Below are 20055 nucleotides of genomic sequence, written 5' to 3' on the forward strand. Positions count from 1 at the left end.
AGGGGGGCGGCGGCCTGGACTCGCGGGGCGCCGGCGGCGCCAGCAGGCTGAAGGGCGAGGGCCGCGCGGGCAGCGGCGGCAGCGGCTGCGGGGGCGCCTCGGCTATGAGCGGCGGGCGGCCGCGCGCGCCCACCGGCCCGGGGGTGGCAGCGATCGCGGTCTCCGGGAGCGGCGGCAGCGGCAGGTGCGTGGGTCGCGGCGCTGGCGCCGGCAGGCGCGGTAGGTGCTGCAGGGCAAGAGCGGATGCGGGCGGCGGGGGAACGCAAGCCTCGGGCGGCAGCTCGGGCAACGCCAGGTGGGCGCCGGGGCCCCAGGGCGCCAGCGGCTCCGGCCGCAGCGGGAGCGAGGGCAGCGGAGGCAGCTCAGCCAGGGCGAGCGCCGAAGGCGGCGGCGGCCCGGGCCGGAGGTCGGGAGGGAGGCCGGGGAGCGGCGGGTGCGGCAGGGTCGGCGCGGGCGGCGGGGTCAGCGAGAGCGACGCGCGGGCCCGGCCCGGCCGTGAGCGGGCGCGGGCGAGCCGCGGGTGCGAGCGGGAGCGAGAGAACCGCGTCGCCAGCTTGAGTGTCGTCGCCGTCGCCGTCGCCCCTGCGCCCGGGCGCCGCTCGCGCCTCTCGTCCGCGCTTCTTCCCTCCGGCTGGGGCCCGCGGAGTGTAGGCGGGCCGCCCGGCCAATCGGAGCCGTGCACCGACGCGTTCCAGCCAATCAAGAGACAGTGTGCCGACGGTCTACGCATCTTCTCCCCGGCGGGCACTAGCGATCCCTGGCAGCCAATCAGAGGCGGCAGCGCTCTCTGTCTCGGGTCCAGCCTATCACCGTGTCCTCCGGCGCCGCACGCTCCACGGCCTGCTTGCCCCGACGGCAGGCGCTGCACACGCACGAGGGGCGCCCCCACCTGGCCCGAGGGACCCTGAGCCGCTGCAGGTCCCTGGACCGACACCGCCCACCCACCTGCGGCGGCCGCTGCGGAGCGTGTGTGGCTCTCCTCTTTGGTCATGTTCTTAGTAATTCCGGACGGAGGTGCCTGCGTGTGGGCAAGATCTACGCAGATTTCCACGTAGTTATCTTTTTAAAAATATATATTTTATTGATTTTTTACAGAGAGGAAGGGAGAGGGACAGAGAGTTAGGAACATCGATCAGCTGCCTCTTGCACACCCCCTACTGGGGATGTGCCCGCAACCAAGGTACATGCCCTTGACCGGAATCGAACCTGGGACTCTTCAGCCCGCAGGCCGACGCTCTATCCTCTGAGCCAAACCGGTTAGGGCTCCACGTAGTTATCTTATAGAAAAGATAAAAGCATATTAATTCTGCCCTGGCCGGTATGGCTCACTTGGAGTGCTTAGGAAGATGTTACTGATTAGATTTCCAATAGAGCATCGGCCCCATAGGGTCGCGGGTTCGATTCCTGGTCAGGGCATACACCCAGGTTGTGGGTTCGATCTCTAGTCGGATGCATACAGGAGGCAACCGAATCAATGAAAAACATATCCTCTGGTGAGGATTTTTTTTTAGCCCTGACTGGTTTGGCTCAGTGGACAGAGCGACGGCCTGCGGACTGAAGGGTCCCAGATTCGATTCCGGTCAAGGGCATGTACCTTGGTTGCAGGCACATCCCCAGTAGGGTGTGTGCAGGAGGCAGCTGATCGATGTTTCTAACTCTCTATCCCTCTCCCTTCCTCTCTGTAAAAAAAAATCAATAAAATATATATTTAAAATTAAAACTATATTAATTCAATAGCAAAGCTTGACTGACATGTAGCATTTAATATTGTTAAGAATAGTAAATGACATGGGTGAAAATCATTAAATAAAAAGAATGGTCAATTTATTTAAATTCGGAATATAGAAATCTTTATAATATTAGAACTTTTCTAGGTGGGTACTGCCCTCAGAGACAGCCTGCTCAGTGGTGCCTGTGCCCAGGTGTTGGCTCCTACTCCTGTTCTCCAGTAAAGAGATGATGTGGTTTATTCCATACCTCAGGGAAAAGAAATACATGAGGAGACATTTTGGATATTTTAAAGAATCAGTGGTTCTGTGAAAAAGCAAAAGTCTATATGATTCTCAAATACAGCAAAATCAAATGAGGGAAATTAGGCTGGAATTCCAATGATGTTTACAGAATCTCCCAAAGGTTGATCCCCAAAACATTGTGCATACTGCAGTAACATTTTGATCTCCACCCAAGTTATCGTAAACCAGGCCATAAGATGAACTGAGTTCCTCATAGAGTGCCAAGTCCCATCAACTCTATTCAACTTGAATTCTTTTTTTTTCTCTTTTAAAAAATGTTATTAATTTCTAGAGAGAGAGGAAGGGACAGAAGAGAAAGAAACATCAATATGAGAGCAGAACGTGGATTGGCTGCCACTGGGGATTGAGCCCTCAATCTAGTCATGACCTGTGACCTCCTGGTTCTTAGGTCGATGCTCACACACTGAGCCATGCTGGCCTGGCCAACTTGAATTCTTCAGCTAAAACTTCACCAGGTTGCAAGAAGGGGTGTGGGTTTGGAAAGACTCAGAACACACTGGTCCTGTAACTGGGTCAAAGGTCAGACAGAATAGGGGGTCAATTCCCAACCTCCATTCCAGACCCAGCCTAGGAGAGTAATTTGTACTGCATTTCTGGGTGAGTCAATTTGTAATCGTGAGATGAGAAAATAAAGTGATCCAGCAGTACTGATACTGTAGAGTGGGTTAGTAACTGGTTTTTTAATCCAGTTACTAATGTTTTTTGAAAACATTCAGTAATCTGAGATAACAAATATCTCATTTATTCATTTCCAGGAGTGCTTAGGAAGATGTTACTGATTAGATTCGCCCACACTCTCCACCAAGTAGATTATGTGTATATAATAGTTTGAAATACCTAAGGGAATTGAATTAATCAGACTTGTAGGACAAGTAAAATGTTTAGGGAGGGGGCATCGATCTGTCAAATTTATAATCTAATGGAACATTAATCAAAGAATGTGAAAGTGAATTTTACATCCAAATTATAAGATTAATCAGTAAAATGATGTCCAGAAGCAAGTGTAAGGGCTTAAGGAAAAAGATTTTAGTTTAATAACTCTAATAAATTGTTATAAATTAAGACACAAATAATACACAAGCTCCCTAACTTGGATGTGGCTCTCCCAATAGATTGTTGCCAAGCGATGCCCCCTCTCCAAAGGCAGGCCCGAATCTGTTCTGTTCTCATGGTCTCTCCCATCAGAGCAAAGCCCATAGCACACAGCCACACAGTTTGTTGAATGAATGAATGAATAAATGAATGAATGAATGGGGTACAGAGTGGAGACTGTAGGCCCAGGGGGCTCTAACCCCAGGCAGCCCATCCCACCCCTCACCCCGCCACGGCACACAAAGGCAAAAAGAGAAGCACATCGCCTTTATTAATACTTCCAGCCCGCAAGCAACTCCAGGCCAGAGACCAAGCCTAAGGGTCTGGCCGTCCTTGCCAAGCAGACCAGGCTCTCAGGATGACAGTGGATCAGCTCAGGGGCTCAGCATTTCCCAAAAGGGCAGTGGCCTGGGAAGAGGTAGAGCAGAGCTCTGGTGAGGTGCCCCCTCCTCGCCTCCTGGTGAAACGAGCCCTCTCCCTCCTCTGGTCTCTGAGGTCAGTCACTCAGCAGATGACTCCAGCTGGTCTGAGAGCCTGCCCTCCCTCCTAAGGGCTGGGGGCATCCCCAAGTGCGGCTTGAAAGGGTGACAATGGTGGCATGGGGAGAGTGGGGAACAGGGCCGCGGGCTCCCCCTCACCTCCATAGCCATTTTCCAGCCGGCCACTGCTGCCTCGCTTCACCTCAGGGCCTCCTAAGGCACAAACAAGCCAGGGGACCCGGGTCACAGAACTTTTCAGTGCTCCCCCAGCTTCATCCCAGGCCCTGGGAGAACCCCACTCACCAAAGGGTCTGGGGCCCAGCTCTGGCCTCAGCTGCTCATAGGGCCCTGGAGATAGGGACGGAAGGTAGAGCACTGCATCCCTGATGGCACTTGATTTGGTCTGTCACCTCCTCATCTTAGTCCAGGTGCCAGGCTCGTGCTCAGGGCCCCCTGCTCTCCCTATCCCTCCTCCAGTCCCATTCATTCCTGTCCCCCTCATACTTCCTCCACCATCAATGTCCCTTCCATCTCCATAGGGCTATGGGGTGGGCCTGGGCCCAGGACCCAGCTCCCTAAAGCCACCCCTCTTCCCCCCTCAATGTTCTTCCACACACCCCATTACCTGGCTGGCTTTCGACCCCTGGATATGCACCTCCGGCCCCATATCCAGGCTTCCAGGCAGCCCCCCAAGGCTGGAGGGAGGGCCAAGGAGAGCCCCTCAAAGCCTCAGTCTGACCTGCAGGAGGAGAGCTTCTGTGGGAACCACTGTCCACTGGACCTGAACATCCAGATGCCCCAGTCCTCCCTGGGCCTCAGAGCCCCCCAACCCCCAGGAGCCCTTGCCAGGGTCCACTCTGCTCCCTGAACTCTCGTTTCTTACCATTTCCTTCAGAGGCCGGAGCTGCGGCTTTGGGGTACACCAGCGCTTCCTCACCATACCCTGCGCGAGATCCATGTGATTCATTCCTGACCAGACCTTGATGTCCCTTCCCCTCACCCCCTGCACTCTGTCCCCCGGGGCCCAACTCACCGTTTCTAAAGCCATTGGCCCCAGAGAACCCTGAGGAGGAAAGAAGTCAGAGGCATGAACAGCCCCTGAGCCGGGAGCCCCTCCAACCTCCCCAACCCCACCCTTAGGCACCTGGCTGCAGGAGGGCCTTGGCGAAGACCCCGGCTCCCAGACCAGCATTCCCGTAACTAAAACCTGCAGGAGACAGATTGGAGAGGGGCTGGGAGGGGGGCTGAGGGTGGACAGCAGTGGGGAAGCCAGGGTGACCAGCTCATGGAGAGGCAGACTGACTCACACAGGTCACCTGGAGAGGGCCTCTCACATCCCCCACCCTCAGCACGCTGACCCTGTCAACCTCCTGGAAGCCTTCCCCGGCTCCTCTCTGGGCAGCTTCCCTTCCCTCCTGGCCTCGGTCTGTCACTCCACCCTCGCCTGAAATAAGACGGCACCTGGTCTGGCCACCACTGTAGCCCAATGAATAGTAAATATGGGCTGGGTGAATAAGGAAAGAGACAGACATGACAAAGGTAGCAACAAGGGGGACTCATCATGAAGGAGGTGCCAGGCTGTGCCCAAGATGAGGCCTGGGCGGGAGGTGGGGCGGGGGGGGGGGGGCTCACCAACTTTCTGAGGTTTGAGGCCTTCACCAAAGCCTAGAGTAGAGGAAATGGGGGTCAGAGGTGGGGGGCGGGGTCAGAGGTGGGGGGCGGGGTCAGAGGTGGGGTTCGGGGTCAGAGATGGCCACAGGGTGGGGATGGGATGGGAGGAGGAAGAACTCAGACGAGGGCCTCCTCACCCAGTTCTGCTCCTGGTCCGTAGCCATTTGAAGGGTGGAACCCTGTGAAGAGAACTGAGCTCAGGGGGGAGGACCACACTTTCCCAAGGATGGACCTTAGGAACTCTGAGGAGGAAGGAGGGATCCTTTCTACCCACAGGGAGAGGGGTCAGAATAACTGAGTTTAGAAAGCAGCAAGAGAGAAGGAGGGCAGACTTGGGGGGGACCTCCCTGGCCCGAACAGCTGAGGCAGCCTGGGCATAGGGTGATGGGGGAGTGACCCTGATCTGGATGGGCACAGAGGCGAGCAGACTCACACCTGCTTTCTGAGGCTTCAGTCCCCACTGGATGGCTGGCGTCGGTGCTAGGAAGAAAACCAGGGGACAGGAGTGAGCCAGGGCCAGGCAGTTTGGGACTGCCACAGCCTGCCATGTGGGGGACAGGCGCTTGGGGGAGCTGCCATATTGGGGGTCACCTGGGTCTCCGAGCCAGAGTTCAGGCTTTTCCTCAGTTGGCTCACAACAAGCCTCACTCTCAGGTGAAGAATGGGCATGGGGGCTTCTGAGCAGCCCAGCCAGGCCCAGGTACACCTCTCTCTCCCCCCATTGCCACCCTCTCCACACTGACCTGGGAACTTGCCGTTCTGCGCTGGGGCGGGGGGCTGGGCTTTGGAGCCCCAGCCCCCTGCTTTGTCAGAAGGGCCTCCGGGAGTGGGAAGCCCATTGCAGGGACCTAGATGGGAGGAGGGAGGGGGCCGTGAGCCCAGACGGGCCTGGGTCCGGCCAGTCCACCAGCCTGCAGTAGCTTCTAGGGCAGACACAGCTCCCAAGGGGGGGGGCATTGGCCAGGACAGAAAAGGCCCAGTTCCTCTGGGCCACAACCTGCTCTGGGGACCAGGGGACCCAGCCACCTGACATGGTTTCTGCTAGTTGCCCACCCAGCCCCAAGGCCTGTCAGCCTACCCCCCTTGCCCCTGGGGCCTCACCTGCCTGGGCCCCCAGCCCATTTCTGCTGCCATATCCTGGAGAGGAAAAGCAGGGATGTTAGGGGTACTGGGGGCGGGGGTCCTGGAAGGAGCCATATGAGAAGGTACAGGACTGAGATAGGGGCTCTCGCACTTGCCTGGCTTCTGAGGTTTCACGCCCCCTTCCAGACCTGCAGGAGAAGCAGAGAGACAGCTTCGGAGGGCAGCCCCTCCCCAGAGGGAGCCCTCTCTACCTGACACTGAGGCCCTCATGTACTCACCAGGCGGGAGCCCGTTTCCTGGTGTGTATCCTGCGAGGGAGAGCAGGAATGAGGGCGGGGGCTGGGGTGGGGGGAGACTTCAGGTGGAGATGGGAGAGGGGCAGGGTGGGCTCACCTGGCTTTGGAGGGCTCATGCCCCCTGCTAGGCCTGGGGAGAGACAGATGGAGGCTGAGTGACAGATGGACGCCATTCTGCCCCTTCTCTTTCCCAAGACGGAACTCTTTGCTCCACGGGACCCTGTGACATCACTTCCCCTCCACCTTCCAGAGCTCCATGCCTGCCCTGCCTCCCCCATCTGGCTGGGCCCCTTCCTTCGGGAAGGCTCCATCCAGCTCCCAGCCCATTCCTGTAAACTGGGGAGACAGGCTGGGGGCTTTGAGGGGTCACAGATGAAGGGAATAGATAGTTTCTGGAGGTAGAGAGTAGGGGGGTCCAATTCTGGCACTAGTTTCAATTCTGGGGTTTTTTCCAACATCACTGAGCAATTTTCGGGTACCAGCTGGGTGTCCTACAATTCTGACCCTACCTACCTGGAGGTGGCATCAGATCCCACTGGTTAAGGGCTCAGTCCCACAATACTGTTCCCTCCTCCCACTTCTGCCCATTGCCAATCCAGGTTGTCATCTGTGCTTCTGACCAACCAGCTCTATAAATCGGAAGTTCCGATGACCCCCTCTTTGGGTTCAATTAATCTTTTAGAGCAGTGGTTCTCAACCTTCCTAATGCCGGAATACAGTTCCTCATGTTGTGGTGACCCCCAATTTCATTGTTACAAATTGAACATAATGAAAGCATAGTGATTCATCACAAAAACAATATGTAATTATATATGTGTTTTCCGATGGTCTTAGGCGACCCCTGTGAAAGGGTCGTTTGACCCCCAAAGGGGTCGCGACCCACAGGTTGAGAACCGCTGTTTAGAGTGGCTCCCAGAACTTAGGTATATTATGAAAGGATACAGCTCAGAAACAGCCAGATGAACAAAATGTATGGGATAGGTTTGTATGTGAGACGGCATTCGGAGCTTCCATGCTCCAGCCCATCACCCTTCTCTCCACACCCCACCCCCTTCACCAACCCGAAAGGACGAAAGGACGCTCTCCCAACCCTGTCCTTGGGGGTTTTTACAGAGGCTTCCTTACAAGCAAAGGGGTGGGATTAAAAGTTACAACCCTCCAATCACAAGGTGGCAACCGGCCCCAGGGGCTTTCCAAAAGTCACCTCATTAACACAACAAAAGAACTTAGGAAATTCCAAGGCTTTTAGAGCCAGCTCTGTGCCAGGAATGGGAGAAGACCAAGTATATATTTCTTACCATAAATCACAGTATCACAGTGTGGATCAAAAGGAAGGGTTTACCTGGCTTCTGAGGCCTCATGCCCTCACCAATGCCTGGAGAAGAGAGGGGAGCAGGTGAGGTGCCCCTTACCCACCCACTGGGCCTCTCCTCTAGAACTCAGGCTCCCCAGGGCCCACTCCACTACCTGGTCCCTGGCTGATGGGAGCCACAGGCCTGTGCGGGCAGGAGAGGGGGAGGCAGGAGGCGGGGAACTGGGCTGCCTTTCCTCCCAGCTTAGGAACCAGAAGCCCTGAGGTCTCTCCTGCCTCCTGCCACCCCCATTCAATTCTCCAAGTCTGGTGGGGCCCGTGAGAGGACCATGAGACAGGATCTGGGTGAAGACACCAGCTCCCTCCAAGGGCCGCCTCCTCTCCTCCTTCCGGCCTCTCTCAGCCCCTCAGTCCCCATCTGTTTTGTAGCCATCCTGAGCAGGGGCCAGTGGGGCGGGAAGGATGAACAGGAGACTTGGGGCCCTGGCTAAGGTGGGGTAAAGGCTGGCAGGCAGCCAAGCCAGAACCAGGGATCATGGAGGTTGCCCCAGGCCTCTTTTAATCATTTACCAATCCGGCCCCTCAAAGGCCTGAAGGGAGGTGGGAGAGGACACGCAGATGCGGATGCCCACCTCAGACCCCACCAGTCCCAGCAGCTGGGCTCCCAGCCCATTCCCGAATCCCAGAAGAAAGCCAGGCAGGGGTGAGGCTCACCTGGCTTCTGGGGTTTCATAGCCGCTCCAAAGCCTGGTGGGGAGAGAAGCAGTAGGTAAGGAACCCTGGCCCCATCCCTGCGCCTCCCCAGAGCCCCAGCTCATCCCTACCTGGTCCATAGCCATTCTGAGCTGCAGGGCCTGTGGGGAGAATCGGGGGGAACCATAAAGCTGGCTGTGGGGCTGAGGGGCTGAGGCCAGCCCTGGGGGTCCCCTGGTCTTGCCTCCCACTTCTCTCCCCATGGTCCTTGGCGCCCTGACACCCTTCACTCCTGAAGCAGGGAGTGTCCCTCTTGTTAAAGGTAAGCAGACCCCGCCCCAAGCATTAGTGCTGAGGAAGGTGGTGCCAGAGAGAGAGGCCTGAGAAAAATGAGGAGGACAGGGTGGCTGTCCTCTCACCTGGCCCAGGGCTTTCCCACCCCTTCCCAGGCCTGGGAGGCAGACAGGCTGACAGCCTCTGCCAGGCCTCCAGCTCTTGCTCCCGCCCCCTCCCACCCCCCTCAAGCCCCCCGACCACTCAGGACCAAGCCCAGCTGCCCTCACCTGCTGGGGCTCCCAGTCCATTTCCATGACCATATCCTGGGGAGGAAAAACAGGGGTGGCATGAGGGGCAGTATGTGGAGGGGTTCAGTAGAAGCAGGACAGAGACAGGCAGCCTCAGAGAAGAGGCGAGGGTGTGGGGGGGTCTTTCCCTCACCTGGTTTCTGCGGGTTCACTCCCCCTCCCAGGCCACAGGCCAACCCTCCAACTCCCCACTACAGGTCACCTAGTTCTCTGTGCCCCGCTCCCAGACCCCTGCCCCAGTCCCTAACCCACCCCCTCCCTCTAAGAAGCCTGGGCTCCTGCCCCACAGAAGGCCCCGCTGGCTGCAGATCCTGGAGAGAGACAGGGTGTGAGTGGGGTGCTCTGGCTTCAGAGGGCACATGAACAGAGACACGACTACTGCAGGACTCACCTGGCTTCTGGGGCTTCATGCCTCCCCCAAAGCCTGAAAGGATTTGGGAGCAGGTGAGGGACTCGGGAGCCCCTCTCAGGCCTCCCCAGGTTCCTGCCCGCTCTACTCCTACCTGCTCCAAATCCGTTCTGGGTTGCTGGGCCTGGGGAAAAGGGAGGGTGAGCTGAGGGCTGGGGGTCTGGCTGAGGTAGAGGTAAAGGTGCCCCCTCTTAGGCCAAGTCAGAAAGCTGGGATTCTAGAGGCTTCCAACTAAGTGCTCCCTTAATTATTCACCAGTCCTGCCCCTCAGAGGCCTGGGAGGGAGGCAGGAGAAGACACCCAGACATAGACCCCCTCTCAGTAACACCTGGCTGGGCCCCAAGCCTGTGCCCATTCCCATTCCCGAATCCTGGGGTCACAGATTCGGGTGTGAGTGTGAATGAGGGGAGGGGAGCTCAGGGTTTGGGGAGGTGGAGAGAAAAGGCTGGGGTGAGGCTCACCTGGCTTCTGGGGTTTCATAGCTGCTCCAAAGCCTGGTGGAGAGACAGGCAGCAGGTGAGGGTCCTTGGCCCCATCCCTGCGCCTTCCCAGAGCCCAGGCCTACCCCTACCTGGTCCATAGCCATTCAGAGCTGCAGGGCCTGTGGGGAGAAGGTGGGGGAACCATAAAGCTGGCTGTGGGGCTGAGGGGCTGAGGGGCTGAGGCCAGCCCTGGGGGTCCCCTGGTCTTGCCTCCCACTTCTCTCCCATGGTCCTTGGGGCCCTGACACCCTTCACTCCTGAAGCAGGGAGTGTCCCTCTTGTTAGAGGTAAGCAGACCCCGCTCCATGCATTAGTGCTGAGGAAGGTGGTGCCAGAGAGAGAGGCCTGAGAAAAATGAGGAGGACAGGAGGCTGTCCTCTCACCTGGCCCAGGGCTTTCCCACCCCTTCCCAGGCCTGGGAGGCAGAGAGACTGACAGCCTCTGCCAGGCCTCCAGCCCGTGCTCCTGTCCCCCACCCCCCACCCCCACCCCCACACCCCACCCCTCAGGACCAAGCCCAGCTGCCCTCACCTGCTGGGGCTCCCAGTCCATTTCCATGACCATATCCTGGGGAGGAAAAACAGGGGTGGCATGAGGGGCAGTATGTGGAGGGGTTCAGTAGAAGCAGGACAGAGACAGGCAGCCTCAGAGAAGAGGCGAGGGTGTGGGGGGTCTTTCCCTCACCTGGTTTCTGCGGGTTCACTCCCCCTCCCAGGCCACAGGCCAACCCTTCATCTCCCCACTACAGGGCACCTAGTTCTCTGGCCGGACCTTCCGCCCCCAGGCCCCTACTCCAGTCCCTAACTGTGGGAAGCTGTCTATTGTCTTCACTAGGGGAGAGGTGTGGACAAGGAGCCCGGAAGGCTGGTGACCCTTGAAGCCCTGGCAAAGGTCAGAGCTGTGCACCCGCTGTTAGTCCAGACAATGGTCGCTGAAGCAACTTCCCTATTTATTATTATATAAACTAGAGGCCCATCAGGGGGTTGAGGAGCTGCCCCCTGTCACTCACAGAGTAGGGCCGATAGGGGAGTTGGGGCACCACCCCCTTTCACACACAGAGCAGGGCGGATCAGGGGGTTGGGGCGCCGCCACTCTCATACTCAGGGCAGGGCCGATGGGGAGGTTATGGCTCTACCCTGTCACACACAGAGCAGGGCCCATGGGGGGGGGGGGGGGTTGGGGCACTGCACCCTGTCACACTGATCCCGGTGCTGGGAGGCCTCGCGGCTCCGCTGATCCTGGTGCTGGGAGGCATATTACCCTTTTACTATATAGGGTAGAGGCCTGGTTCATGGGTGGGGCTGGCTGGTTTGCCCTGAAGGGTGTCCTGGACCAGAGTGGGGGTCCCCACTGGGGTGCCTGGCCAGCCTGGGTGAGGGGATGAGGGCTGTTTTCAGGCTCACGGGTGACGGAAGCTCCCAACTGCTCCTTTTTTTATTTTTTTATTTTTTTTATTCTGGGCCAGCTTTAGCTCTGGCTCCAGCTCTGAGGCCTCTGCTGGGTTCTATAATCGAGACACTGTATCAACTCCAGCTCTGAGATCCCGGCTCACTGAAAGCTGGTTTCTGGGGTTTTGTTTAGCTTCTATATTTGTTACAATGTTTCAGACTGCAGGCTCAGAGGCCGGCAAGGCAGGCGGGGAACGTTGGAGTCCTCCGTCACTGAAGCAAGCAAGCCTCGTGTTAGTTTCAAGCTGCCTGGCTACCGGACGCCATCTTGGCTGGCAGTTAATTTGCATATCTTGCTGATTAGCCAATGGGAAGAGTAGCGGTCGTATGCCAATTACCATGTTTCTCTTTTATTAGATAGGATCCTTGCTGATGGGCTAGTCTCCCTGTTACTGGAAATTGCCTGCCTAAGGGCTATGGGTGGATCCCAAACCAATAAAATGTTGGTGAGGCCTGAGCACCAGGGGAAGTCCTTCCCCTTCAGTTGGACTTGCCCGCCTGGCCCCCCAATATTTCCAAATTATCTCGTCTCATCTCTTTCATTTGTGTGCAGCTCCTCTTCCAGATCCTGAACCCTGAACCACGCGGGACGTGGGGGGAAACTTTAAACACCGAACCCACCCCCTCCCTCTAAGAAGCCTGGGCTCCTGCCCCACAGAAGGCCCCGCTGGCTGCAGATCCTGGAGAGAGACAGGGTGTGAGTGGGGTGCTCTGGCTTCAGAGGGCACATGAACAGAGACACAACTACTGCAGGACTCACCTGGCTTCTGGGGCTTCATGCCTCCCCCAAAGCCTGAAAGGATTTGGGAGCAGGTGAGAGACTCAGGAGCCCCTCTCAGGCCTCCCCAGGTTCCTACCCGCTCTACTCCTACCTGCTCCAAATCCGTTCTGGGTTGCTGGGCCTGGGGAAAAGGGAGGGTGAGCTGAGGGCTGGGGGTCTGGCTGAGGTAGAGGTAAAGGTGCCCCCTCTTAGGCCAAGTCAGAAAGCTGGGATTCTAGAGGCTTCCAACTAAGTGCTCCCTTAATTATTCACCAGTCCTGCCCCTCTGAGGCCCGGGAGGGAGGCAGGAGAAGACACCCAGACATAGACGCCCCCCTCAGTATCACCTGGCTGGCCTCCAAGCCTGTGCCCATTCCCATTCCCGAATCCTGGGGACACAGATCCGGGTGTGGGTGTGAATGAGGGGAGGGAAGCTCAGGGTTTGGGGGAGGTGGAGAGAAAAGGCTGGGGTGAAGCTCACCTGGCTTCTGGGGTTTCATACCCGCTCCAAAGCCTGGTGGAGAGTCAGGGAGCAGGTGAGGGACCCTAGCCCATCCCTGCGCCTCCCCAGAGCCTCGGCCCACCCCTACCTGGTCCATAGCCATTCTGAGCTGCAGGGCCTGTGGGGAGAAGGTGGGGGAACCATAAAGCTGGCTGTGGGGCTGAGGGGCTGAGACCAGCCCTGAGGGTCCCCTGGTCTTGCCTCCCACTTCTCTCCCATGGTCCTTGGCGCCCTGACACCCTTCACTCCTGAAGCAGGGAGTGTCCCTCTTGTTAGAGGTAAGCAGCCCCTGCTCCATGAATTAGTGCTGAGGAAGGTGGTGCCAGAGAGAGAGGCCTGAGAGAAATGAGGAGGACAGGGTGGCTGTCCTCTCACCTGGCCCAGGGCTTTCCCACCCCTTCCCAGGCCTGGGAGGCAGAGAGACTGACAGCCTCTGCCAGGCCTCCAGCCCGGGCTCCTGTCCCCCCCCCCACACACACCCCACCCCTCAGGACCAAGCCCAGCTGCCCTCACCTGCTGGGGCTCCCAGTCCATTTCCATGACCATATCCTGGGGAGGAAAAACAGGGGTGGCATGAGGGGCAGTATGTGGAGGGGTTCAGTAGAAGCAGGACAGAGACAGGCAGCCTCAGAGAAGAGGCGAGGGTGTGGGGGGTCTTTCCCTCACCTGGTTTCTGCGGGTTCACTCCCCCTCCAGGCCACAGGCCAACCCTCCATCTCCCCACTACAGGGCACCTAGTTCTCTACCCCCCGCTCCCCAATGAGGCCCCTGCCCCAATCCCTAACCCACCCCTCTCCCTCTAAGAAGCCTGGGCTCCTGCCCCACAGAAGGCCCCGCTAGCTGCAGATCCTGGAGAGAGACAGGGTGTGAGTGGGGTGCTCTGGCTTCAAAGGGCACATGAACAGAGACACGACTACTGCAGGACTCACCTGGCTTCTGGGGCTTCATGCCTCCCCCAAAGCCTGAAAGGATTTGGGAGCAGGTGAGGGACTCGGGAGCCCCTCTCAGGCCTCCCCAGGCTCCTGCCCCCTCTACTCCTACCTGCTCCAAATCCGTTCTGGGTTGCTGGGCCTGGGGAAAAGGGAGGGTGAGCTGAGGGCTGGGGGTCTGGCTGAGGTAGAGGTAAAGGTGCCCCCTCTTAGGCCAAGTCAGAAAGCTGGGATTCTAGAGGCTTCCACTAGTGCTCCCTCAATTATTCACCAGTCCTGCCCCTCTGAGGCCTGGGAGGGAGGCAGGAGAAGACACCCAGACATAGAAACACCCCTCCCCCCTCCCCCCAGTATCACCTGGCTGGGCCCCAAGCCTGTGCCCATTCCCATTCCGGAATCCTGGGGACACAGATCCGGGTGTGGGTGTGAATGAGGGGAGGGGAGCTCAGGGTTTGGGGAGGTGGAGAGAAAAGGCTGGGGTGAGGCTCACCTGGCTTCTGGGGTTTCATAGCTGCTCCAAAGCCTGGTGGAGAGACAGGCAGCACTGAGGGACCCTGGCCTCATCCCTGCACCTCCCCAGAGCCCCGGCTCACCCCTACCTGGTCCATAGCCATTCTGAGCTGCAGGGCCTGTGGGGAGAAGGTGGGGGAACCATAAAGCTGGCTGTGGGCTGAGGGGCTGAGGCCAGCCCTGGGGGTCCCCTGGTCTTGCCTCCCACTTCTCTCCCGTGGTCCTTGGGGCCCTGACACCCTTCACTCCTGAAGCAGGAAGTGTCCCTCTTGTTAGAGGTAAGCAGCCCCTGCTCCATGCATTAGTGCTGAGGAAGGTGGTGCCAGAGAGAGAGGCCTGAGAGAAATGAGGAGGACAGGGTGGCTGTCCTCTCACCTGGCCCAGGGCTTTCCCACCCCTTCCCAGGCCTGGGAGGCAGAGAGACTGACAGCCTCTGCCAGGCCTCCAGCCCGTGCTCCTGTCCCCCACCCCACCCCCCACCCCCACCCCTGACCCCTCAGGACCAAGCCCAGCTGCCCTCACCTGCTGGGGCTCCCAGTCCATTTCCATGACCATATCCTGGGGAGGAAAAACAGGGGTGGCATGAGGGGCAGTATGTGGAGGGGTTCAGTAGAAGCAGGACAGAGACAGGCAGCCTCAGAGAAGAGGCGAGGGTGTGTGTGGGGGTCTTTCCCTCACCTGGTTTCTGCGGGTTCACTCCCCCTCCCAGGCCACAGGCCAACCCTCCATCTCCCCACTACAGGGCACCTAGTTCTCTGCCTGGACCTTCCGCCCCCAGGCCCCTACTCCAGTCCCTAACTGCGGGAAGCTGAAGCTGTCTATTGTCTTCACTAGGGGAGAGGTGTGGACAAGGAGCCTGGAAGCCTGTTGGCCCTTGAAGTCCTGGCCAAGGTCAGAGCTGTGCACCCACTGTTAGTCCAGACAATGGTCGCTGAAGCAACTTCCCTATTTATTATTATATAAATCCTTGCTGATGGGCTAGTCTGCCTGTTACTGGAAATTGCCTGCCTAAGGGCTATGGATGGATCCCAAACCAGTAAAATGTTGGTGAGGCCTGAGCACCAGGGGAAGTCCTTCCCTTGAGTTGGACTTGCCCGCCTGGCACCCCACTATTTCCAATTTATCTCTTGTCTCTTCTCTTTCATTTGTGTGCGGCTCCTCTTCCAGATCCTGAACCCTGAACCACGCAGGACGTGGGGGGAAACTTTAAACACCTAACCCACCCCCTCCCTCTAAGAAGCCTGGGCTCCTGCCTCACAGAAGGCCCTGCTGGCTGCAGATCCTGGAGAGAGACAGGGTGTGAGTGGGGTGCTCTGGCTTCAGAGGGCACATGAACAGAGACACAACTACTGTAGGACTCACCTGGCTTCTGGGGCTTCATGCCTCCCCCAAAGCCTGAAAGGATTTGGGAGCAGGTGAGGGACTCGGGAGCCCCTCTCAGGCCTCCCCAGGCTCCTGCCCCCTCTACTCCTACCTGCTCCAAATCCGTTCTGGGTTGCTGGGCCTGGGGAAAAGGGAGGGTGAGCTGAGGGCTGGGGGTCTGGCTGAGGTAGAGGTAAAGGTGCCCCCTCTTAGGCCAAGTCAGAAAGCTGGGATTCTAGAGGCTTCCACTAGTGCTCCCTCAATTATTCACCAGTCCTGCCCCTCTGAGGCCTGGGAGGGAGGCAGGAGAAGACACCCAGACATAGAAACACCCCTCCCCCCTCCCCCCAGTATCACCTGGCTGGGCCCCAAGCCTGTGCCCATTCCCATTCCGGAATCCTGGGGACACAGATCCGGGTGTGGGTGTGAATGAGGGGAGGGGAGCTCAGGGTTCGGGGGAGGTGGAGAGAAAAGGCTGGGGTGAGGCTCACCTGGCTTCTGGGGTTTCATAGCTGCTCCAAAGCCTGGTGGAGAGACAGGGAGCAGGTGAGGACCCCAGGCCCCATCCCTGCTCCTCCCCAGAGCCCCGGCCATCCCCTACCTGGTCCATAGCCATTCTGAGCTGCAGGGCCTGTGGGGAGAAGGTGGGGAAATGGTAAAGCTGGCTGTGGGCTGAGGGGCTGAGGCCAGCCCTAGGGTCCCCTGGTCTTGCCTCCCACTTCTCTCCCCATGGTCCTTGGGGCCCTGACACCCTTCACTCCTGAAGCAGGAGCTCAGGGTTCGGGGGAGGTGGAGAGAAAAGGCTGGGGTGAGGCTCACCTGGCTTCTGGGGTTTCATAGCTGCTCCAACGCCTGGTGGAGAGACAGGGAACAGTGAGGGATCGGAGTCCCATCTCTGTGCCTCCCCAGAGCCCTAGGGTGCCCCTACCTGGTCCATAGCCATTTTGAGCTGCAGGGCCTGGTGGAAGGAGAGAGGGGGCTCTGACTACTGGCGTCTCTCTGAGGCTCTACCCTAGGCCTGGCCCCTTTAGCTCTCACCCCAGACCTGGACCCGCCCAGCTGGGTCCTAGGCTTCCCCCTGGAGTCCGGCCTCCTAGAGCCTGAATGTCATACCCAGCTGCCTGGTCCATTTGGGTAGGCATCACTGCCAGCAACCATGTCTACCAGCCAGCAGGGTGAACCTGAGGCCTCCTTCTCTCCCCAGCCAGGTGCCATCAGCATTGCCCCTGCCCCACGGCCTCCCAGCCTTTCCCGTGCGCACCCCCCCTGGTCCTCATTTATCAGCGGGCCACGCCCTCTAGTGGGCATTCCGGCCCCGGAGTCGCCTTCGCACTCCTCTCCTGTCTGCCTCCGCCTGCGCACGTGCCCCGGCTCTGGGAGGGCCTGTCTCCAGCCCTTGGCCGCCCCTGGATGTTTGTTCAATGAGTTTTCTCGTGGGAATCCGAGTGGGAGAGGCGGAGGGCGGGTCTCACCTGGCTTCTGAGGTTTCAGTCCCCCGAGACCTGAGGGGAGAAGGCACTGCCCCTGAGCCTGTGAGTCCACCGCGCCCCTCCTCTCCCCTCAGAACCAGGGTCAGGCACCCACACCAGACCCCCCTCGGCAAACCCCTGCTCCGGAGCCCCAGGGCCTTGCCTGGCTGGGCGCCTGCTCCCGGGAGGGCCCCGTTCCCGAATCCTGGGGAGACAGCAGGAGGGAGTGAGGGGGGATCGGGGGCGTGGGTGGAGCAGCCGGATAAGGAGCCGTTAGACAGAGTGGGGCTCACCTGGCTTCTGGGGCTTTCCGTTCCCTCCGTAGCCTGGGGAAGAGATGAGCAGGTGAGGGACCCAGAAACCCCACCCCTGGGCCTGCCCCAGAAACAGCTTCTGCCCTCGTGCCCCAGCGGCCCCTGCTCTACCTGGTCCAAAGCCATTCTGTGCTGCTCCACCTGGGGGGGCGGGGGGGGCGGGGGGCGGGGATGGCACAGAAAAGCTGGGTGCTGCTGGCCGGGCAATGGCCCCCAGCCTCCCCTCCCCTGCGCCGCGCACCCCTGCCCTCCCCTCCACTCAGCCTGGCTGGATTCGCAAAGGGGGTAGGTGACTGTGGGGGCCTGTGTCCTGCGTCAGGGAGGGACTAGGGGGACTGAGGCTGTGAGGAACCCGAGCCCCAGGCCCCTCCCCACGGCCGCCCTCCGGGTCTGGCCCGGGAGACCCAGGTGGTAAACTCCGCTGCGTCTTCCTCGCTCTGCTTCCAGCCCCAGGCCTCCAGCCTCTCACTTTCCAGGATCTGCCTTCTCACTTTCCAGCTCCCAGGGCTGCCCCCGCCCGACCGTCCTGACCACAGTCCTTGAGACGGCACTGGGCTGGTGTGGCTCGGGGCCTGTGGGCTGAGCCTAGGGAGTCATCAGCTCCATTCAGGCCGACCTGAGTGTCTGCTGTGCCAGCCATGGCCTCACTCAGGATGAGTGAGGGCAATGAGCCCCTCTGCTGGGAGCAGGAGGTGGGGAGGGGTGCCCGGGATCCCGGGCTCTTTCTCTGACTCCCTCCCCCAGACGCGTTGCCAGTGGGCCAGGTCCTGGCGGGAAGCAGCAGTGAGGAGGGGTCTGGGGATGGGTAGGGGTAGAATCGAGAAGGTGGGGCGGGAGGGCAGGCTCACGGGCTCACCTGGTTGCTGCTGCTTCAGGCCTCCGCCCAAGCCTGGGGAAGACCAGGTGCCACTGGGCCATGTGTGGCCCCCCACCCCCACCCCACGGAAATCAGTTTCCCGCCCTCCTGATCACCCAGCTCCTCCCCCCTCTTCCTTCCCGGGACCCCAGGTTGGCCCAGGTGTCCTCACCTGGCTGGACTCCTCCTCCCGGGAGGGCCCCGTTCCCGAATCCTGGGGAGACGGAGAGGAAGGAGGTCAGTGTCCGCCAGGGGGCAGGGGGAGAAGGGGGCGGATGGAAGACGCGACTACAGGGACAGGGGGACTGGGTAGGGCTCACCTGGCTTCGGAGGTTTCACACCCCCTCCGACTCCTGAGAAAGAGATGGGGACCAGGTAAAGGAGCCTGGCGTGCCCTCGACTCCCCAAACTGAAGCAGGTGCCCCCAGCTCTCACCCCATCGCCTACCTGGTGCCTGGCCACCATGTGGAGGGGCAGGGCCTGTGGCGAGAGGGAAGGCAGAGACTGCGGGTGGGCGAGTGTGGGCTCACACCTGTGCTGTCCTCGTCCCAGGACCTCGGTGCCCACCGTCCCTGGCAGCTCCTCTCAGGGAGCCAGTGTGAGAAGGGCCTGGGAGTCTGGGAGACCCTCCCCAAGGCCAGCCCCCTGAAGGGAGCAGCCCTGGGAGGGTAACGGTGCCAGAGCTTGGCACAGGGTGAGCGGGAGTGGCCTCCACTCACCTGGCTTCTGAGGTTTCATCCCCCCTCCCAGGCCTAGGAAGAGAGAGGGAAAGAGGTCGACACTGACCCCGCCCCCCAAGAATGCAGACCCTGACCCTGAACCCCCTTTCCTCTGCCTGCCCGTCACCCTCACCTGGCCGGGATCCTGCCCCCGGGAAAGTGCTGGTTCCTACACCATTTGTGCTCCCGAATCCTGGGGACACAGAAGTGAGGGCTGCAGCCCTGAGGTGGGCGGGTTTGGGGCTCACGGAGGAACTGGGGTGAAATGGGCAGGGGCTAGGCTGGCTCTCCACTCACCGGGCTTCAGAGGTTTCATTCCCCCTCCCAGGCCTGGGGGGCGACAGAGGGGCTGAGCCTGCGGTCCTCCCCCAAGAACCCAACTCCCTCCCCTACTGGTTCCTGGGTCCCAGTTCTGCCCCCACCTCCTCCCTCCCTGAACCCCAGGGTGGAGCCCGGGTGCCCTCACCTGCCTGGGCTCCCGGCCCTGGGAAGGCACCCGCTCCCAGTCCATTTCCATATCCTGGGGAGACAGAGCCAAGAGGGAAGAGGAGGGAGGAGCAGCTCCAAAGGCATCCAGACAGATGTCAGGTGGACAGAGGGGCGGGCGTGGGGAGCGGGTCTCACCTGGCTTCTGGGGCTTCACCCCCCCTCCAAAGCCTGAGGACAGAGATGCGGCAGATGAGGGGACCCCAGGGGGCCAGCCTCTTCCTAGGGCTCCATAGCCATGCTGAGCTAAGGGGCAGGGGGCATTTGGGGTCCCAGCTGGGGTGAGGGTGAAGCAGGGGTACCCTGCTCTGCCGTCCTCAAACCAGATATCAGGAACCCTCAGGGTCCTTCCCTCTGCCTCCAGTGAGTCACCAGTTCTGCCCTGGGGGAGCCTGGGATAGGCACCCCCTAATGCCGACCCAGCCCTATCCCCCCGCCCCACCTCACCTGGTTGGGCTGCGGCACCTGGGAAGGCCCCTGCTCCATGCCCGTTCCCATTCCCAAACCCTGAGGAGACAGGGCAGGAGGGGTCAGCAAGGAGCAGAGAGCAACAGGGGGAGGCATCA

General features: G+C 59.8%; 1 protein-coding gene across 1 annotated transcript; it reads right to left on the reverse strand.

The window, feature by feature from the left end:
- Positions 1 to 4285: 4285 nt before the first annotated feature.
- Positions 4286 to 19585, reverse strand: LOC118656848 (spidroin-2-like). Its single transcript, XM_036310584.1, has 43 exons — positions 19470 to 19585; positions 19004 to 19036; positions 18732 to 18764; positions 18605 to 18637; positions 18457 to 18498; positions 18285 to 18317; positions 17408 to 17440; positions 17118 to 17147; positions 16574 to 16603; positions 16465 to 16497; positions 16247 to 16276; positions 16137 to 16169; positions 15758 to 15787; positions 15646 to 15678; positions 14806 to 14841; positions 14373 to 14402; positions 14264 to 14296; positions 13886 to 13915; positions 13774 to 13806; positions 13358 to 13393; positions 12933 to 12962; positions 12824 to 12856; positions 12455 to 12484; positions 12343 to 12375; positions 10666 to 10701; positions 10224 to 10253; positions 10114 to 10146; positions 9747 to 9776; positions 9635 to 9667; positions 9223 to 9258; positions 8791 to 8820; positions 8681 to 8713; positions 7997 to 8029; positions 6752 to 6784; positions 6637 to 6666; positions 6377 to 6546; positions 6019 to 6123; positions 5711 to 5755; positions 5413 to 5454; positions 5237 to 5269; positions 4638 to 4811; positions 4488 to 4547; positions 4286 to 4343 (listed from the first exon to the last, which is right to left on the reverse strand). Exons 2-38 carry the CDS (start codon positions 19020 to 19022, stop codon positions 5726 to 5728), a joined length of 1398 nt encoding a protein of 465 aa, XP_036166477.1. The 5' UTR covers positions 19023 to 19036; positions 19470 to 19585; the 3' UTR covers positions 4286 to 4343; positions 4488 to 4547; positions 4638 to 4811; positions 5237 to 5269; positions 5413 to 5454; positions 5711 to 5725.
- Positions 19586 to 20055: the final 470 nt, after the last annotated feature.

The sequence above is a fragment of the Myotis myotis genome, unplaced genomic scaffold (genome assembly GCF_014108235.1).
Source record: "Myotis myotis isolate mMyoMyo1 unplaced genomic scaffold, mMyoMyo1.p scaffold_m19_p_5, whole genome shotgun sequence".
In the NCBI taxonomy this organism is placed as follows: Eukaryota; Metazoa; Chordata; class Mammalia; order Chiroptera; family Vespertilionidae; genus Myotis; species Myotis myotis.